At 32.5% G+C, this 22981-nt stretch overlaps 1 protein-coding gene across 1 annotated transcript; it reads left to right on the top strand.

The window, feature by feature from the left end:
* The first annotated feature begins 5932 nt into the window (after positions 1 to 5932).
* On the top strand, positions 5933 to 13114 carry LOC124368550. Its single transcript, XM_046825792.1, has 3 exons — positions 5933 to 6280; positions 7568 to 7595; positions 12785 to 13114. The coding sequence occupies exons 1-3, from the start codon at positions 6205 to 6207 to the stop codon at positions 13005 to 13007; spliced, it is 327 nt and encodes a 108-aa protein (XP_046681748.1). The 5' UTR covers positions 5933 to 6204; the 3' UTR covers positions 13008 to 13114.
* The last annotated feature ends 9867 nt before the right edge of the window (positions 13115 to 22981 follow it).

Raw genomic sequence — 22981 nt, 5'->3', positions numbered from 1 at the left:
TGTGCTTTAGCGGCTTTTATTTCCTTGCGATAATTTTGTTTAAATGTTCTATAAAATGTTTTGAAGTTTTCGTTATTTGATTTTAAATAAATTGAATGGTAATATTTGAGCCTTTCTCTCAAGTAGAGAATAACCTGAGTAATCCAGGCACTACTCTTCCTATGAGATCGCTCCTTTATCATTCTATATGGGCAAGTAATATTTAAGTAATAATTAAGGCAGTCATTGAACGCAGTGAATGCTTCCTCTACGTGTTCAAAAGCATCCACAAATGACCAAGATTCCCTTTGGAGGAATCTGTTGAGAATTTTAATGTTTTCATTTTTTAAATCTCTTTTAAATTTTGCTGAAGAGGGTTCGTATTTAGGATTGAATTGTTTGATTACAGTCTCCTGTGCGAAATGGTCAGAGATGGCCGCGTCGAGAACAGTAACAGAGACGCCCGGAAAGTTTGTGATGACGTTGTCGATTGCCGTACTCGACCTGGCAGTCACTCGAGTTGGTGTGTTCACGGACCAGACTAAGTCAAAAGAAGTGAGAACATCGCGAAACCGCAGGGTTTGAGGGTTGGTGTGGTCTAATACATCAATGTTGAAATCACCAGTAATTATAAATTTTAATGCCTTGGAACGTAACAAATTTAGAAGCGACTCGAATTGTTCAAAAAATGTTGTGAAGCATCCGTTCGGGGATCTATATACGCCAATTATTACAAGTTTTCCAGAAAAATTTAGACTGATTTGTATACCTTCCGCTTCAAAGTCCAACTCACTAGTGCGGTCAACTCTGAAGGGTTGGAATACCAGTTTCGATTTGACAAAAATTGCCACACCTCCCCCTTTGTATTGCGTTCGATTAAATATAGTTGCCAATTGATAATTGTCAATTCTGAACAGAGCAGCATTTTCAGGTGTGAAACCATGCTCAGAGATAATGAAAATATCAGGTTGCAGTTCGTCTGCCATGAGCGATAGCTCCTCAATTTTGTTGGATGCAATCTGTGCATTTTGATGCAACACTGAAAGTGTTTGTAAAGAATTTTGAATTTTGTTGTTAAATTTTGATTTGGAATTTGAAAAATGTTTTTGAGTATCCAGTGCTGATATCCCTAGGTTACTGTCGTAGTCATTAGAGGTGGAAAGTTTTTTGTTTTTTTCACACTATTCTTTGTCGTCTTGACCGCGTCAGCAAAAGTCTCGTATGGCAGCGTGCGAGGTTCGGTTACGCCAGTCGACGAAGACTTCCGGCCAGCAGAGGATTGTCTTCGGGTGTCTGTAGGAGGCGAAGACTGCGCTGCGCCCGGAATGTGACCTAGCTCCTGCATGCATTGTATCAGGTGCCTTGCCAGGAGTTGCTTACTTTTGGTTTTCAAATGCATCCTGTGTCTTGTAAATGCACCCCTTCTAATAAGGTTGAAGTCTAACACCACTGCCCCACTATGCCTAGCGCACAGTTCTTCAATATAGGCGTTGACTAGTTTCGTCTCCTTATTTATTGGATGGTCAGTTGGCAGGTCGTGTCGGTGAGGCAGAGTTAAGACAATCACCTTAGCAGTTTTCAGCTTGGCAGTGATGCAGAGCTCCAAATGCCTATAAATATTGTACTGCTGCCCAGCTGCAAGATCGTTGGTTCCCGCTATGAGAACATAGCAACTGCCAGGTGGAGGGGTAGCATCAGAATTCACGGTCTGCAGCTTTGCTCCCGGCCTGCAGGCTCCCTCCACTGTAGTATCCCTGGTCACCATGCTCTGAACTAGTTCGGCAATATTTCGGCCATGGCTATCACCGTTGATCCAAACCGTATGGAAAGGCAGTGATGCTTTTGTTTTAAAAACGGGTTGCTGAGCCTTCTTCCTCGGAGCTGTATTCGGTCGCCGCTCGAGTTTCGGTCCTTTATAAATTTTATTTTTGTTTCCGCTTTCCTGGATATCAGTCTTCAGAGCAGCAAACCTGTTGTTTATTTGGAGTGGTCTTCCTTTACCACGCTGCACCGTCCACTCGGATCCACCATCCTCCCCTCCACACTTGCCACACCTTGTCCCCCTCAGAGTCCGCAGCTCGGCCTCAAGCACTTCCACCGTGGTCCTCAGGTTGTTGATATCAGCACGGCCATTTACACACTGCTCTTCCATACAGTTAGCTGGCAAATCCCGAAGTCAGCCACCGACGCACGAGGTTTCATGACAGACTGTGGCGAGTTTACAACAAATATTTCGTCTGTGTACTGCAATAGTCGCTTATCGTTTTCTATTGTATGGTCTATGACATGACGTAGTTGTTCTTTCAGTTCAGCAATCTTTTCCTGAAGAATGGAGTTTTCCTTTACCAGATTCTCTATAGTGGGTAGCTCAGGCTTTAGGGTAGACGTAGAAGAGGTGTCCAGAATTGAATAATGTGGGGAGAGTGACACCACAGGCGTTGACATATCGGGTGCCACGGCAGACGTCGGGGCGGCGGGCGTCGAGGTACATATTGGTACATATTGGAAGTATCAGAGGACGGTTAAAATTAGCTGACCACACGTTGATCAGTCTAGGTGTGGATGTCTTATGTACTGGGCAGTTTTACTAAAACCGGTGTAAGTTTGTGGAATCAAGTTTCTTAAATTTCTGGAATAAATTTTAAATTATTACTCTATACTCATAAATAATTACTGCATAATATTGTTTCCTACCTTAATTTTAATTCCAACGTAACAATTTTGTTGAAAGGAATATGATATTTTAATTGCCTTAAGCTATTAAATATTTTAAATTTTGCAAAGCTTATAATTTCCAATTAAATATTTGTAGTTTACTTTAGAAATTTGTTTAAGTGCATTCGGCAATCTCAGTTATTGCATGTGTTGCAATACAACTTCAAATGTCTATTGTCACATTTCCGTCTTACCTTTTTACATATAGCAAACATATACAACTGGTAACATTGTTATGTTATACTGAATCTGAAGCTAAATGCAGTTTTCAATAATTAATGAGCTTTTTAATATTTTTGAGAAATTACATAATTACAATGTATAGTCTAAATATATTCAGCTATGATTAAAACACTCAGTAACACTGTATATTATTACACAAATGAGTCTTTACAGATTATTTAAATGAATTTATATTACGTATAGATTTAATATATTCAGGTAGATTATTATACACATTTTCGCAGAGTAATAAAGTAATTTCTCAATTAACTTCATTCTGTGGATTGGGTATTGGAAAACAGTTCCTTGTCATGTGTAGTACTAATAGAAATGCTGGTTTCGATACATAGAATTTAAGTGTTGATTTATGTAAAGTATACAATTAAAAATATGTTACTAAGGATCTATTAAAATTTTCAGTTCCTTAAATAAGGGCTTACTTGAGGTTCTCTTTCCAGAAAAAGAGTGCCTTATACACTTTTTTGAATTAAAAACATTAAATTTACTTTGCTATCATTGCCCTAAAACGTTTCATACTGCATTATTGAATGAAAAATATCATTAATATTATGTTTAAATTAATTTGATTTATCAAAACTAACATCTGGAAATAAGAGCTTATTACACATTAAACGTATGTACTTTCTCCGGTCTAAATAGTTGTCTACTTCTAATCCTAAAAACGGTTTACTATTGATAACTCAAACTTTGTGTAAAAGGAGTCAAACTGGTCTGCTTGATTATTATGATGAGTTTAAAATCTGTGAGTTTTATTACTGTTTGGTTTTAGGCCATTTAATGTAATCCTATTTGATAATTCTGCTATTGTATTGTTCGTTCATTGAACAGGATGTTCTAATTTTTTTGTTTGGCATCAGCATATAATGACATTGTCATTTAAGTTTGGTGATAGGTTATTAATATATACTAATTATACCGATTCTTTTATCTACTTTTCAACAATTTTAAAGGGTCAAAACATTTTGTACTCGGAACAGATAATGGCATACTTTAAATAAGATGCATCCAGATACTTGATTTATGATAAATACTATATTATAGTTGAATGTGAGATATTGGAAGGACTATAATTTCATTAAGATCATATGGCAATACAGTAGTAAAGAGTTAAGGGAATGAGTGTTGTAAAAACAAGAATATAAAAATAGCACCATATCGTAATATGTGACAAGTTAGAAATGTCATCAAGATATTGCGATGGCAAAAGCCATTGTTGTCATACCTGTTAATTAAGAGATTTGAAACAAAGAGACTATCTGCATTGGTGATTAGACATGGGTGGACAAATACATTTTCGTTGAATTTTGTCCATGGATTATTTTTACTTAAGTCAACAAGTGAAAGAAACAATTCTTTTAAATTAGATGAATACTTCAAATCACCACCATTACCATTTAGTTGTATATTATATTATAGTTATACAGAAAGCAGTGACATTATTTTATCGAACTGACTGAGCGGAGAAACAGCCTTGGATGGGTAGGGGAATAACAGAAACAACACTTATTCAATGTACATAGATTACAATTCGAGGTTTTGTTACCTTAAAATGTTTAAAATGGAAAAGCGGTAAATGTTTTGAACATTTCAGATTAAGTTTCTATATTATCGTAAAATGTTTCTATTTTACAAAAACACATGGCGATTTTTCTTATTGCTAATTTTCTGAATTGAGTGTGTTATAAGGAAAAATGTCTGTTGCAAATATTAGGTTATTAAAAATGATGCCAAATGAGAATCATTGATTGTAATTTATGGGCTCATCTAATATTTTATAACATTGTTCAGTATACATTATTATTATATTTATTCAAGAACTCTGAATTCTGAATCATTATAGTATTTAACTTAATAAAATTTTGTGACCGGATTTTTGAACTGTAGCAAACAAGTTGAGTTATTTAAAAATGGTTATTTTTTAATTATTTTAAAATTTTTACTAAATAATTTCTTGCAATTTCATACTCTGCTTTCCCTTTGATTCGAGGGAAGTCATTAAACTCCTTATTATTTGCTGAACGCGAACTGACAGTAATATCATAGTTCAAAATTGAATTCTTATCTACATTGTAATTTGCTTATGCGACTAAATTATTTTAGTTCGATTATATAAATATTCAGAAATTCTTAAAAATTTTTTGCAGTGAAACAAATATTGAGGTTAGAAGTAACAAATAGCAATACCACAAAAATAAAAATTACAAACATAAAAAAATAAAAGATACAAATCTAAAGAATAATAAAATTGGAGATCTGAGTTTCTGATTTAATTTTAATTATATTTAAATATGTAATAAAAACTTATGAAACATAATTCAAAACATATTTCAAAATAGTTTCACTCATATTTATTGGTAAGAAAAATGTTTGTTAATTAGCCCAAACAAATAGATTACAATTATTTAAAAACTATTAAAAACGTATAGGTAAATAAAAAGTGTGAAAAATCACAAAAGAAATATTTTTACTCACCTTTCTATAACACACTAACAAGCAAATATGATACAACAATTCGAGTTTTCTTAGAACTATTGGATGTGTATTTTACGCTCCTCTATCGATTTGTACTATTCAGTAGTTCTTATTAAATTGGATTTATAGGACATGCTGAATAGCCAAGGGGTTTAAACAATAAAGCGTGTGAAACAATGTAACTCTTATATACATATATAGAATGTATGTATTTAATTTTATTGATGGCCATAATAATTGATATATAATATTAATGTATGATTTTTTTTAAACAATAATGTAATGTAAAACAGTTTTAAATGTAATTATTAACATATTAATACATGCATTATGCAAAACACACACACACACACACACACACACACACTTAATACACTAATTATATATATATATATATATATATATATATATATATATATATATATATATATATGGATCCAATCATTTCAAGCTTACCCTTTAATAAATTATATGATCCGTTGTGGAATTTGACTGTTCAGTATTATGATTTGTTAAGCATACGTGTCTAAAGAGCCAACTATGCTCACAGTATACCATTTGACAGATCACGGAGTTAACAAGACAATTGAATCTACTGATAAAACTGATTGGTATAGAGGTTGTCTGTAGCTAATAAGCCCTTGTTTATACAGCATCAAATCAGTCCAATTTGTGGATTTCTAGTCTCCAAATTGAATAGTTTCTTTTAACTTAACAAGCATATTCATACGTGATCACAGAGAAAACAACCAGCGTATAAATTGACTTGACCTTCCAGACAGTTCTTCACTCAACATGGGGATTCCACCAGGGTTGGTATTGGTGGTACTGTCGATTCTCTTTGCGGTTCCTTTGATCCATTCCATAGAAGGTTAGAAGCAATATTATCTATTACATAGTTGGTAATTAAAGTGTCTTGAAGTTGTCATTAAAATAATATTAGTTATATGTGTACTGTAGTGGTTCTGCAAATTATAAATGATTATACACTAAAATATTTTAGTATTCAAAAATTATTTTTTTAATGAGGCACTTGTAATGTGTCATACACATGTTAGCATTGTTATATTTGTGTACAGAAGAGAAAACTATATGTTCTGTTCTGAAGTTTCAAAAGTTGTTTGCACGGAAGCAATTATAATTTGTAAAAGTGTATTGTAAAAATAATATTTTAAGGATTTTTGTATATTTCTAAGTACCCTATATTTAAAATATTAAAATAAAAAGAACATAAATTTCGAACTACAGGTCAGTTTAATAATCCACTTTTGGAAAATATTTAAAGTATTGAAGAACAGTTTCAAGTCAATAACATATACCATACAGATGATACGTTTTTAATTAGAACATGCCTTCTATGGATGCTACTGCACTGACAAGAACGTAATTCAACAATTTCGACGCTAATAAGAAAACAATGTAAGATAATTTTTTCTGATTTGAAAAGTCTTTGAGAGTTTATTATATAAGCCCATGGATATTATGTAATTCTGATAATATGAATAAGAAAACCTAAATTATGATTAGGTTAAGATCGTAATTAGAGGAGAGACTTGCGTGTCGGAGGTATATAGGTATATATAATGAGATCTGCTAGTTTGAGCTACCTCAAGAATAATTATTGTGTACATTAATTGACATGCAAAAATAGAATTTTATTGTTGGGTTTAATTTCTATGATACATAATTACCAACTTGTCATAATAATGATGAATTCTGATAAATTTTCAACCATCTAACAATGATAATAAGATAATAGAAAAAAATTACAAATATACTAGACATTTTGAAGCGTCAGTACGTTAAAAAAGGAACGTTGGACTTTGTAATTATTTTAAAATTTAGAATTACTCTCTTAGAATTCCTGTTACTTATTAAATGTATTGCTTATTATTAGTTAAAGATGTATTAAAGTATGCCATTATTAAAATTTTTTTCCCTATTTGTTTATGACTTGAAAAGTGCAACTTGAACATTGTATTCTTTTCTTATACTCATATGATTACAAAAATATACATACGATCTTAATTCTGAAAGTTTTTGAAATAGTACACATCTGTCCTCCATTTATTCAAAAGGAAATGCGAAAATTCGAATTTATCAGTAATGAATCATTGTTTTACATTTTATTCCTAATTTATTTATTTTGTATTTACAGGAGGAACTGGACGTAGAGGACATGTGCTGTACGTATTTTTTATTTGATAAGCTTCTATCTAATATATCTATAATACGTAATATTTGAAAATAAATGTCGACATTTTGAGTTATACAACATACAGGGTGATTCATGAAGTTCTCCCCCCACTTCTACAGCACATTGTACTAGTAAAAATAATGAAAAAATGTTATATAAACATAGGTCCGAAAACGCTTCGTTAGCGAGTTACAGCTAGCGAAAGATTTCGCCTGAATTCCTGGGTAAAGAGTAAAATAAAGCCATACTGAACTTTTGGAAAGGTTAATTAAGTAAGAAATATCGTGGATTCTTATGTATTTTTACCTGATAAAGCTAATGAAATAGATTTCAGAACTGTACCTGTAGTAGTTTTTGAGGGATTCAGGGTTAAATGCAAAAAATTGGGGCACGAAACAATGTTTTTTTAAGTTTGATGTACAATAACTTTGTTAAATTGGTAATAAATACATAAAATCAACAGACATTAATTGTAGAGAATTTAATTCTGAGAAAATTGATATAATCAAAGTTTAAAATAAAACAGAAATAAGAACCAAAAAATCGATTTTATTCAGTATAATACATTACTAGCTGTAAAGAAATACCGTACGGTATTTAGTTAAAATAAAACAAAAACAAAATGTTTGTTCCTTAATGATGAGATAAATTGAGAAAACAAGATTAACTGTTAAATAAATTTGTTTGTAAATAAAAATATCATGTTTTATTACGTTGTATTTGTTTTTAATAACAATTTAAATCAAATGTTCGAAAATAAATGAAGCAAACATTTTCCTATTATTGTTTACTAATCATCGAAATGCAGTTTTTTTTTTATTTATTTCTAAGTTGGTAACGCACGAATAACAGCTGATCAACAATGGTATTCTGTACTGTTACGTTAGAACTGTGTATTAGTGGTGTTTTGCAAGCTACAGCAGGAGATCGGGTTCTGTGAATCGTGTTATTAAATGCAATTTTTCTGTGAGTTATAATTCGATTGTTTATTCAGCGAAAGAATGCCTTACTTATTTACATCAGAGGAATACGCTGATATGGTTTTTATTTTGGGTTACTGTAATGGTAATGCTAGAGCTGCTGTAGAAGAATATGAACTACGTACCCTAATAGGAGGATTCCAGATACCAAAACAATTTCAGGAACTTTTCGTACTCTTCGGGAAACAGGATCACTACCAAGTACTAGAACCAATTATGAACGAGCTGTCCAACTTGATGATTATATTGTTATTAATGCTGTTCATCGCAGTCCAGGTGTAAGTACACGACGTATTTCTAGGCGGATAGGAGTTTCGCAGTCAACGGTGTGGAGGTCACTTAATCGAAACAAATTTTATCCGTTTCATAAATAAAAGGTTCAACATCTACAGCTAGGGGATGGTCCGCTCGCTTGGAGTTTTGCAACTTTTTGAATATTAATAATCAACTCTACAAGCGTATTTTGTTTACGGATGAGGCACAATTCACTCGGGATGGTGTCAATAACTTGCACAATGAACACTCATGGGCAGAAGAAAATCCACATGAGGTAGTGGAACAGAACTTTCAACACCGATTTAGCGTCAATGTCTGGTGTGGCCTTTTGCACAATCGGCTGATTGGACCTTTCATATTACCTGGACGCCTAAATGCTGAGTTCTATTTGCATTTCCTTCAAGAAGAGTTGCCGCAGCTGTTAGAGAATGTTCCTTTACATCTCAGACAAAATTTGTACTTCCAGCATGACGGAGCACCTCCCCACTTTTCACGTGCCGTTTCTGCTTACTTAAATCATCAATTCCCTGGACACTGGATTGGTCGTGGAGGGCCTCACCCTTGGCCACCAAGATCACCAGATCTATCTCCATTGGATTATTGCATCTGGGGATGGATGAAAGGCATTGTATACAAGACAAAAGTGAATTCTCGTGATGAATTAATTGCCCGTATTATGGATTCGGCTGTGCAGATACAGGGAAGTCCTGAAAAATTTAGAAACGCAACAAAAGCAATACACAAACGTGCTGCAAAATGTATTGATAATGATGGCCTCATTTTCGAACATCTATTATAAAAAGGTGCGTACGGTTGGCCCAACCTGATTAATGTTGCTTAAAACTAGTAATGTATTATACTGAATAAAATCGATTTTTTGGTTCTTATTTCTGTTTTATTTTAGACTTTGATTATATCAATTTTCTCAGAATTAAATTCTCTACAATTAATGTTTGTTGATTTTATGTATTTATTACCAATTTAACAAAGTTATTGTACATCAAACTTAAAAAAACATTGTTTCGTGCCCCAATTTTTTGCATTTAACCCTGAATCCCTCAAAAACTACTACAGGTACAGTTCTGAAATCTATTTCATTAGCTTTATCAGGTAAAAATACATAAGAATCCACGATATTTCTTACTTAATTAACCTTTCCAAAAGTTCAGTATGGCTTTATTTTACTCTTTACCCAGGAATTCAGGCGAAATCTTTCGCTAGCTGTAACTCGCTAACGAAGCGTTTTCGGACCTATGTTTATATAACATTTTTTCATTATTTTTACTAGTACAATGTGCTGTAGAAGTGGGGGGAGAACTTCATGAATCACCCTGTATATCCCAACTAAGCTTTTAGCTTCTAGAAGTTCCTTTAATTTATAGTGATACCAGCCTCTTCATATGAGCTTCCGTTATTTGGGAAGTTTCGGCTACTCCTTGCTCCGAGCTACTAGAAGCCTCTCACTTCAAAAGGCTTTTGACCTTGTTGTACCTTTTGGGAGATTCCTGATTCTAGAATATCACAGACTTATTTAATATAATAAATAACAGTGTCTTTTGGCTCGCCAGCTAAAGGATAACACTAGAGTTACGTTGTTGGTAGTAGGATCTGAAACTTTTGGGAATTTAACTGCCAGTTTCATGTGAACATCCGGTCTAAACTGCACACTACACCACTTTCAGAGTAACATAACCTTTGGAAAAGCACATCCTTGGTTTATACACATACAGGATATCCCAGAACACCCATATACTATTTATAAAAAGGAGAATGGGAAGAACTAGAACCACAAATTAAATCGAACAGCCACTAAATAAACTATTGGGGTTAAACTATTTTGTAACATTATTTTAACTTATTGTTTTGCTTTACTTTCGCTGTTTTACATAGTAACCTTGACGTTCAATACTATTATTTTAAGTTTTGTTGATATAAGTTAATTATAATTATGGTATTTTGTTCAGTTATTATGTTCTTTTGAATTAACTTCTGTATGTTTTAATATGATAAATAGTAATGAAGTTAAGTGGAAGAGAGAGCTTTATAATCCTAACTTCACTAACCCTAATTGTAATAAAGTCAAATTTTCATTTCATTAGCTATATGATAAAATTAGTTATATCCGTTTCAATTTAGAGGGTGTTCCTAAAATAGTGGGTTATGAATACGAATCTTGAAAAGTTCTAATGCAAACGTAGGTCAAGTGATATATGATTTTAAAGCTTGTTTTATTCCAGATGTAGTAAGAGTAGTTTTCAGTTATTATCGTTTGTTTAAAAAATGGTGGACAAATATATTAAAAAATAGGATGTTTTCTATGTTGCCCACCACCAAAACAGAGTTGAGTTATCATTCATCTTGGTTTAATTTATTTCTATACACAAACATGTCTTTCAAGCGATACCACAAAAGGCAGGATTATTATATTGCTTGGGTGCAATGCCCTATATTTTAATTAATAAAAAGAAAGTCAAATGCAAAGATATTCCGTATTATATTTTATGTTTTTACGTGCCTAAAACCGTCTCAATATAACGAAATGTTGAAGAAGGAGTATATTTAAAGCCGTGGTTTCGTACATGGAATCGGAAGCATTTCATACAAGCGTTTTCTTCGGTATCTATTTAAAAGCTCAAACCAAAAAAAGTACGGGCATACGCTCACCAGAACTACTTAGGCAATTGGGTTTTTATGGATTTAATACACAGCCACAATTTAATAAAGGGAATATTGTGACATTTCGGAGCGGCGCATAAAAAACCATGTGTATTATACTCAACAGTGCTTATGGAATTATCATTCCTTCAAGTGAAATCCTGGGCGTGTAAATAGACGATTTAATGCGTCAAGAATATAAAGGGTATCACTTATGCCAATGATTATACCAATGCTATATCATTTATGTTTACTAGAAGAGACGCGGTACTAAATTAAATAGGGGTATAAACGGTTACTATATGGAAGGAAATAACAACCAGAGCTGCAACATTTTCTTGCGGAATATTATGTAAACATAAAAGTACTCAAATTTGGCTGCCAGCGTATTTTCTAAATTGTTCGTCCTATTTATTCTTTTAATTTTCTCCTCACAATTTTCCTCTTAAATTTGTGAAATGAACTCTTTGCAATGCTTAATCAATTCTCAACATTTTTACAAATTACAATAACTTTCTTGAAAATTTTATTTAAAGTGAAATTAAAGATATAGGTAATAAAAGTTAAAGCTATATACAGCAGTTAAAAATAAACCAAAATAAGTAATTTTAAATTAGTAAAATTTTATACGAGAAGTATTAAAAGAAAAAAAAAGCTTGATTTGGAATTTTGATGTATTTTAGTACTATATGTATTATTCGGCAGAGACTTTATTGGAACATAACATTTAAAAAAATGTTAGTTAAACAAGAAAGAGATAGTGGGACATTTTTATTCGCTAAGCTATTTGTTTGAATATAGTTAGTGGTTGATATTCCATTGTAATACATTTAAGTTTTAGATTTATTGCACAAATTTGACTAATTTTGTTGACATTTTTATATAAATAATATTAATTCACAAGTATACACATTTTAATATTATTCTATAGTGATAGTTATATACTACCTAAACGTTGGAGGCTAAGAGTTTACTTTATCATGTGAGTACATTAAAAAAAAAAATATTTAGCCATCTTGATTTCTTTCGTATACACATCACATCCCTGTAGTGTGCATTAAATTTCCACGCAGAATATTCAAATTAAGACTACGTTATTGTTTTTTTGTGTTATTGCGCTGGATTTCCGCATTCTTAATAAAAAACAAATAAAGAGCAAAAATAATGGGAAAGAAAATGATCTTTTCGACAGTAACAGTTATAGTTAGTTATAAAACTGTAATAGTAGCGTTATTCGGGTATGGGTACATTAACTTTATTTGTTTAGGAACACGGGTGATGTTGGTTCCCAAGTTCTGTTCAACGTAGACAACTCCGGTAGAGGATCTGGTGACGGAGGAGATCGTGGAAGTTTACCCTGCGAGATGATCATGCGGGAGTGTAACTGTAAGGTACCACCGGGAAGCGAGAAGTTCGAGGGTGATTTCGGCCCTGTAACTGTCAAGTGGACACGACCTCCCAGACGCAAGCCCGAATACATATTTTATTAAACATTCTAATATTCACTTCCCATTTGTATTGAGGAATCTGATACTTTATAACCAAGTTTATTGTAATCTTAATAAATAGTTACAAAAATAAAATATTTGTTTGTGAATCCAGACTCTTGGTACCAAAGCAGCCCCCTAAGGTACTGATTTCTTATATCAATATTAACAATGGGTAAATTTTCGAAATAATCATGTTATGTTCAAGTCTCAGGTTAACTTGAAGACGTTAAGAGCAGTATCGAAATGACGCTTCAAAATTGAACTTCTCAGAATAATTGTATTGAATAGATTTGATTTAGTAAATCAAAAGTATTTAAATTTATAAAAAGTCTATATCCATTGAAAAACGTAAAAATGCAATAGTTAAAACCTCGTATAAACTAGTATTTAAAGTTTATTATTGACAATGAGTAATTTGAGCGTATAAGAGGTTTACGGACATTTTTTATTGTTAATGTAAGGAAAATAGAATAGACATATGGATCATTGGAATAAATGTTCTTTTTTAAGTGTCAAAAACTGGAATAAGGTTAAATAAACACAACAATTAAAACCTAAATAATATATGACGTATTAATACATCGAAATGGTACTTCCTTACAGTGTTATGTATTTAATAAAGCTGGTTATATTAAACTAGTCAGCTGTTAAAAATATTTTATTGTTCGTACACATATGAAGTTTATCCCTACAGAACGAATCAAATGTCAACATATTATTTTCAAAAGTACTCAAGCCTACATCTTGGAACCTTATACACGATAGCAAACATTGTATGAATGTAAAACGTACATATTAAATGAATGAACAAAATATTATGTATTGTAAAAAAAAGAAATGTTGCTGATATGCAAAATATTTGAATTCAATGAATTATTTTACAAACTCTTTCATAGAATATAAACTTGTATTAGATAAACCTGACTTTAATAATAGTGAGGTTGAATAGTAACCGCCAACGTATTACTATAATGTTGATTAATTGGTATATGTCTCAAAACGTTATAAATTAACTATGTTAAAACCTCTCGAGTAATCTAAAAACTTATAACAACAATAACAATTGTGAGTTGTCATTGAATAAATGAATAAAACAGTTTTTGGTGTTGCCCCTCCATGTTTACGGCAGAGATATCGTAATATTTAGTGTTCTAATTCACTGTTACATATCTTTTTTATGCCTAATCATCATTATTTTTTAATTAAGTCTTTGTATGAAAGTTCAAGGAATAAAAACATTAACTTGGACCAAAAAACCATTATTGTCTGCAGATTTTTGAATAAGAATATCCTAAATCACTTTCCTAAAAAGGTTAGTGATTTAGTGGTTAGTGAAAAAGTTACTTTTTTTATACGTTCACTGAGGCAAAGAACAAAGTGTGAGATTGAGGGAACAATCAGTATTCCAGCCAGTAATATCCATGGTTCAGTGCTTTATTGATGGATGTATTCGGTTAACAGACTTATAAAAAATGGTTCAGGAAGAAAGTGTTTGCTAGGATTTATACAAACAAAATGCGTTTAGCAATGTAGCAATTTTGGGAGTGCCGATACCCGAGTGGTCTAAGACGTTGGCCTTTGAGTCTGAGTTAGAGATAGCGCAGGTTCGAATCCTGTCTGTGACCGTTGCAATTTTTATCAGTACCATCGACCTTGTACTGTATCGACTCTTCCTCTTATTCTGTTTGATAAGATCCTCGCATAGGCCAGTGGGCCATGAGGACGAGCAGAATAAGGCATAAAAGGAGATCGGGTTCTCCTTAAAAAAAAAGCTTGTATGGTTTACTCTTCCTCACGTATGCAAAAATACACAGATCTACCCATCCTAACACACACGAACAAACACACTTTTAATCGTTATTTTCTTCCATTTATCCTTTATTTTTTATATTAAATTATTGTCAATATGAAACGTTTAAAAAGCTTTAAGCATTTTACGTTCTAAATCAATGTCTGTGTCTTCGCTTTAAGGTGTATTTAAAGCCAAATAGTTAACAAAAACATTGGACTCAGTGAGAAAAAAGGTTTAATACTAATTTTGATAGTTAAAAGTGAATGTACAGTTTTGACTGGAAAATCGTGATACCCATAGGTGTTATAAGATGTTTGAACCTGGCGGCAACATAAAGGGTGACATAGTCACAGATCATACAGTCATGAATACTACACGCTGCGGCCGAGCCCCGGGGACTGAGGGCCATAAATTTACCTTCATTCAACTTTCATACGAGACCCGCTGATATTTCCACATTTCTGACAAAACTGGACCGTCGCCCCCACATCGGGAGTGAAGGGCCCCCTTCCACCAGGAAACGGTGGAATTTCGTAACAAAAATATATCCTCAAGAACCTAATTAAAGATGAGTTTATAAAACCATACCGGACACTACATATCAGACAATATTACTTGGGGTAAAAACCTTCCAGAAGTGAAACCTAATCGGAGATTTTAACAAGTTACATCATGAGAGACCTCAGTACATCTGAGATAGTTTCTTTAATATTTACTAGTATCATTCCACATAATAAATCTAAGACTACTCTAAAATTTATTGATGATAATCAGTATATTATCTGATAAAAGACACTATAATTTACTAAGCATCATTATCGTGGCTCAGAAAACTGTTTATAAGGTTTTATGTTTAGCTTAGTATTACAATTGAAGTGTAAAGCAGACAAAAATAAAATCACACACACCGAAGTGACAGATCACTTGAAGAATAAATATGAAAATTTTCGACTTTAGGTTTTGCAAATTATTAGTTTATATTAACAACCAGACTATAGTATAATAATTTTAAGTATGATTAGGTAATGTAAGTATTTTATTGAATGTTCAATAATTACTATACACTTTTACATTACGTGTTCACAAGAATTCCATACAAAAAATTTTCTAAGAACAATGAAAGTGAATTTTGGATGAGAGTTAGTGAATCAGAGAGTTTGCTTCTAACTGGTTGTATACCTTCCAATTGATACCTCCTTATACTGGAAATAATAAAACTTGATGTGTCACATCTGAACACCCCAATGATTGTCCAAGAGCGGTACATCACTAACTACAAATGTCAAGATATTAGAGTAAAAGGGTTGATCGATATTTCCAGTTTACTGCAAAGGATGCTGGAATCGATGGAGCTCCCTTAGGATTAAAGGTAGCTGCCAGCCTAAACACGAGGGAGTATTGTCCCCTTATCACCTTTGACTGGAAGAGATCTAACCACACCATATTCCAAGGTGGCATAGTTGAGATTTAGTGCCGCTATATCTTCTCATGGTGGATGTAACGTAGGGTCTAGAAAGGAGGAAAGGAGGGTCTCTGCCCCCAAACTTACTGGCCTGCATGTACTGTGACTCCAGAAGTAATGCGTAAGGGTAATTTTAGGAATAACTACAAAGGAGTGGTTTTCTCAGTGTCTTATCCTAAGTGAAAAGTGTAGTGGAAATGTTAAAAAAGAATGGCAAAACGTAAATATGTAGTTATCGAAATATAAACTTTTTAACAACAAAACTAAAACTTGTAATTGTTTAACGATACTCCGGCATTACACCAAAATCTAAATCATTGATGTTTAATTGGGTACGCGGTAAACATTACGTACCAGTGAAGATCTTAACAGCTGCTTTACTTATCAGCAGGTGTAAGGGACATGGAATTACACTAGCCGTTAATTTTTATATACTAATATAAAAATTAACGGCTCAAGAACAGATCGTCGTAAGAAGTCTCATATTAAAAATGGAAACAAACATCCTCCGGATGTGAGTGGATCGCCCAGACACCGCTGTTACACACACAGGAAATGTTACAACATTGTTTTCAACAATGAAGCAGAAACCATTGACACAGACAATAACGCCGGAAAGATCATAAGTTCAAGGAGTTTAATGACAAGCAGTCATTAAAAAAAATATTGGTACTCACCAATAACCGAAAGATTTGGTAGGGGCGTGGTCAGGCGAGCTGGCGGGGGTACATCGAAAGATCTTGGAGAACAAGGGGATGATCGGTAGTCTTCTGGAAGGTTCAACTGCGAAAGGAAGAAATCGGGAGTGCGAGTGAGAGTGTTCGAGTGCGATATTAAATTAATTTAGGCAAACTAGTGTCATGTGTTAGTGTCAATTGAAATGAAAAGGTAAGTTAAGAAATTTTGTATTTAGTTTTAGGAACGTAACATTAGATAATATCAGAGTTTCATTAATCGTCTTAACATGCTTCATTTAATTTTCCAAGGTAACTGTACCTAAAGTGATTAATTAAATTGTCATATGTTGAGATCAAATTAATAGTTTGATAATGCAATATATATTTATTGATTTCGTACATTTTATATAAATATTTATAATTTGAAAAAGTAACTCATTTATTTTAATTACGTAAAATGCATGTAAATGTTTAGATATATTACAAGAAAGATTATTCCACGCGTAGTTCGTGAATGAAAATGATGTAAAGAAAAATAATTTTAGGTGTGATGTTTAACTCTAAACTTAATGAAATATAAATTATAATATAGAATCTAATATAAAATTTTATCCTTGCTTAGTATTAAAATGTGTATGTTTTAAATATGTACTATTGATCTCTGTTGTTATTTAAAATGAACTCAAAATAATTGGATTTTGCTATTAGTAAAATATATATTGGTTCAGTTGAGTATGTTGTATTGCCGAATGAATCTAATAAATTAAATCCTCTCACAATAGCCCTAGCTTGTAATATATTTTAACTCACAGCCAAACCTTACTTGGTGAACTCCAATCAGACTTAGCATTGTAGAATCTAAACACAACCTTACACAGAGCGTACTTGAATGACACCACCGTTTTTATGAACAAGGGGAGGGGGTCATTGCTCAGTTATGTGAAACTTTTTTTGAAAGAAACACAATCCGTTTTTGTGAGCTTGAAAATATGTAAGGTTTTGTTAACGTTTGTGTTGATCAGATAACAAAAAGCTAGAATATTTTACAGGGCTTTTTAAATGTGTATAATTTTCTTAAAACATTAAAAAAGACGATATTTTCCATAATAGCGAACAAGGGCTGCATGTGAATATTAAATTAAGCTACAGTTCACCTTCCTCTTTTTGCAGCGTCTAGGATCTGACGCTGTCACAAACTTGACTCCAATGTTTATCTGAAGAGATCCAAACAATGTCAGCAACGGAGAAGCCCAAAATGACTTCATTACATCATTTTGACATCAGAGACATCTAGAACACAAAATATAATGAATAGGTCTCACTCACATTGAATCAACCCTTCCTGCCATAGCTACATTACGTGTATAAATACAAATATTGGTGGCTACACCATGCTTATAGATCATGACTATCACATTGTAGTGCACCCAGTTGTTGCACAATAGCTACGTTACGTGAAGGGATTCGTGGCAAGAAGAAAATAAGTCAGCCCAACACGAAGACTGCCACTACTAAAGTATCACTACAACTTCATAAGGATGTGACTTCCTGGGTGAATTGGCCACTACATTTATTACATAAATTTAAATAATAATAAATTTATTTATTTTGCAAATACCTTTACAGTAGTTCTACATATATACATTTATTTTCATATTCTCCAAATCTATTTTAGTATAGTTGTAATAGCAACGATTGAATAAGTAGTGATATATGTATATATATTTTTTTTTCATATAATTTCATATATAAATTCATATATATATATATATATATATATATATATATATATATATATATATATATCATACATAATTTCACACACACACACACACACACACACACACACACACACACACACACACACACACACACACACACACACACACACACACATATATATATATATATATATATATATATATATCAAACAATAAAAGAAAGAGACTTCATATAAATATTTAATATTTCGACGAATGTCGTTCTCAAAAAGGATAAAAATATGTATAAAAGCGAAAGATAAAAGTAAACATATAATTAATTGTTAGTATCAGCTGAAATGTTGTAATCTAAATTTATAGTGTAATTTTTAAACTCCTTGGTATATTATAACAACATTTTGGGAAGTGCATTTATATTAAAATTAATATTAACAAATATAACAAAGGCGTTCTAACAGCTTAAAATTAATATAAAATAAAATATTAACAATTTCATGTTTTGGACTTGTACATTCATAAAAAATTTAATAAAATAAAAAATAGACAATACATATTTTTTACATTTATTAGACTAATTTAGACTATTTAACAGACAATTTCTTATCCAAACCAAAAGGTAATTTTGACTTAGTGACTAATTGATTTGAAATATTTTATTAGTTGTACTACTTGTAAAATTTTAGAAGGATTTCGAATTTTGCACGTAGCACAAGACTCGTTTTCGCAAAAATGGCAACCTAAAAACTTTTTATTAACGTCTGAATTTTTAATTTGGTTAGGCAATAATTTAGGTCTTTCTAGAAGGTTCTTCAGATATGGGAACTAGGATGGCACCCTCCTATGCAAACCTATTTATGGGAAAGCTCGAAGTGGATTTTCTGATATCTCAGCCACACAAACCTCTTTTTTGGCTGAGATTTATACATGATATTTTCGTGATCTGGGAACATGGTAAAACTTTATTGGAAACTTTTCTAAAACAACTCAATTCATTTTCATTTTTAAGATTTACTGGGAATATTTCATCTAAAACTGTAACCTTTTTGAACTTAGACATTTTTATGCAACACGGCTATCTAAAGACAAAAATTCATGTAAAGGAAAATAATACCATGCATTATATACACTGTAACAGTTGCCATCCCTTTCACATTAAAAAGTGCATAGAAAAAGGCTATCAATCCGAGCAAAACATTTATGTTCAAACCACGCGGATTACTATCATTATATTGAAACATCATCTAAAGCATTTACTGCTAGGAACTAACCTACCAAGATTATTAGAAATCAAATTCACAAATCTAAAAGAAATAACAACAACTGCAGGAACTATAAAAAGTATCCAGATGATCCTGAATTTATTACGCAATATTTCCCTGAGCTACAGAAAACTAACAATATATTAAAAACGGTCTGCTACATTTTAGAATCATCTCCCTTGACAATCAGTTTGTTTTCAAAACCCCCATCCAATTTTTACGTAATTTTCAGTATTTGGTTATTGAAAATCGTACTTCGGTACAAGGAAAATACTGAATATAACTAAAATAAAATTGAAGCAAAACATGATTACTACTATTTATTCCCAAAAACTGTTTTATTTTCTTGAAGAAGGAAAATGGGATTATAAAACAATTAATATATTTATTTCAGAACTTACTAATATACAGGACATATTAGTGTTCTGTACAAAAGAGGAACAATAAAGTTAGAATGGTTTGAAATCATAACTAAACTAATAAATACTAGGAAATAATAGTTTCAGTAAAATTTTAATCATACGTACACAATGCATTGTTGTTTGAAAGAGCTTATAAAATTACATACAGGCAAGTGTAGAACACATATGTAAGGATAGCTTGCTTTTAATATAATTACTTAAGTCCGTTTAAATTAATTTCTAGACCAACTAATGCATAACCTCATATCATGCTATGACCTGTAAATCGTTAAAAATTCTAAGCGACATTGTAGAGCTATTTTATTTGGTTACACATCATCCTGCGTACTTCTGTTATGGTAGATGTCTCCATGGTAGTTCTGCGTCATTTTTGATAATGTAGTTTACTATATTTGTTTAGTATTTTGTTTATGCCACCTGGCATTCCTTATTTTCGAGTGAGATTTAGATTTTTAATTTTAATTTTTAATAACTTATTTTTTCCTCGATTTCAAAATATGCGCATTATAAACGAAATATTCTTATTAGTTTTAATTACACTAAGGAGTTAAAGTTGAAGAATAATATTTATTAGATAAAAGATAAAACAATCGATTTCTGAGCAACAATACTATATTTTAAGGTAAATAGCTTTCGACGGTGATTTAATTTGCTGAACTATTTTATGTATAGAAATATATATAGAATATGAATATATTGTATAGAATATATGATTCTAGATTAAAGTTCAAAAGAGCTAAACCAAAGTATTATAAAACAGCTCTATGTACTTGACACAAGGGACCATATAGAAAAATTACCAATAAATACAGTACAAAGAATATTGCAAAGCACTGTCGAATGCAGTCTTACGTTCATGTCATTTTTACTGCGTCTGAATTGCACAAAGGTAAGGATCGAGTTGATAATACAATCCAAAGATTATTCCCTGTTACCACGCTTGTAAATCTATTAGTTTTCGGTAAATATTACTTTTTAATATCCATAAATACCAATCATGAATTTTGTTACAAACGTCTTTAAAGAGTCTTTAAAACGTAATTTAAAGTATTATTTCTTATTAGTGTAGGACTTTCGTCTTGGAAAAGTAATCCCTTCCATTTAGTTAAATAACCTTACAAAATAGTTTCTTAAACAAAGCTGATGAAACGTTGTAGGAAATTCTGTAGAAAACAAACAAAAATAACTTTAACTCCTAAGAGTAAATTAAATATTAAATATATACTGAGTATGAGACATTTCTATTGTGCACCTGACAATAAGAATACCACGTCACCTATTTATAGGTATCTCTGATGTCGAAATTATGTAAAGGTTCAACAGTTTTGAGCTTCTTCCTCGTCGAATTTCTTTGGATCTCGACGAACATGACTCCAATTCCGAAAAAAAATAAAAAGAACGTGAACTGGAGCTAAATTCAACATTCAAATCTGTGGACAGTATCAGATTTGAGACACTGTACTGGGTGAGAGGTGAAGTGGGCCTAAACGTAATATTCACATCGAATCTACCATTCCCACCATAATTAATTAGTGGTTGTGATTTCAAGATTTCAATAATAATATGCAAAAGATGGCAGACCATGGGTTGATATAATGAAGCACAATGTTGATGGCAAGGTAAAGAGTAACTGAGTGACTAGAGCAACTGAAATTATAACGTTTAATCGGGTCAGGGATAGTTTATAAAAATATATAACCCTAAGACACCGGATAGAACAGTTGAGAGGGGTAAAATCCAGGGTTCGAAAGGGAGGGGTAGTTTCCAAGTTCAGCTCAGAACCGAATTAGTGTAAAACCAAAAGCCGAAGCAAATACAGCACCGATGATCAACGGATCAACATGCTTTCATCATCGCAGACTCGGAAACGATAGGGAATAGAGGGAAGGCGTCAGCATTTGCTTTAGGATGACTGTTCCACCACCTAAACGTCCCCTAATACGACAGTTGTTAGTTCAACTGAAGCTCGAAAACGAGGAACGCTGGAGCCAACTTACGTCAAGCGACCCAGCGGCCAAAAAAAAGAAATGACAGCTAAATAAATCTAAATGCGAACACTAGTTCGCTCGAAATCACACATAGCTCGACTAGTGCTCGAAAGTAAGGAACGCTGGTGCCAACGTACGTCAAGCGACCCAGCGGCCTCGAAAAGAATCGATGAACTAAATAAAAACTAAATGCGAACACTAATTCACTCAAATTCGCACCTAGCTCGACTCGAGCTCGAAACTAAGGAACACTGGTGCCAACGTACGTCAAGCGACCCAGCGGCCTCGAAAAGAAACGATAAACTAAATAAAGGCTAAATGTAAACACTAATTCACTCAAATTCGCGCCTAGCTCGACTCGAGCTCGAAACTAAGGAACACTGGTGCCAACGTACGTCAAGCGACCCAGCGGCCTCGAAAAGAAACGATAAACTAAATAAAACTTAATTCAAACTTTTCTTTACTAGTAATAGGATCTAATCCTATTCGTACTGATCTATTTTCTTGCTACACTTTATATCTATAATTATATTCTGTTAGCAGCTTAAGTACGTAATGTCATGTACTTATCCTATCGTTAGTGACTAGGCAAGTTCAGGTGAAAGCGTGTTTTGGCAGGTAAATAAGTACCTACTTACTTGCACCTTATCGTG

This window comes from Homalodisca vitripennis, chromosome X (genome assembly GCF_021130785.1).
Source record: "Homalodisca vitripennis isolate AUS2020 chromosome X, UT_GWSS_2.1, whole genome shotgun sequence".
Lineage (NCBI taxonomy): Eukaryota > Metazoa > Arthropoda > Insecta > Hemiptera > Cicadellidae > Homalodisca > Homalodisca vitripennis.
This window is presented reverse-complemented; position numbering and strand designations above follow the sequence as displayed.

Bases quoted from the DNA above. Each gene is read 5' to 3' on its own strand.
- LOC124368550 (XM_046825792.1), top strand. From the start codon at position 6,205: ATGGGGATTCCACCAGGGTTGGTATTGGTGGTACTGTCGATTCTCTTT. The intron at 6,281-7,567 runs GTTAGAAGCAAT...TTGTATTTACAG, and splicing joins TTTGATCCATTCCATAGAAG to GAGGAACTGGACGTAGAGGA. The intron at 7,596-12,784 runs GTACGTATTTTT...TTATTTGTTTAG, and splicing joins GGACGTAGAGGACATGTGCT to GAACACGGGTGATGTTGGTT.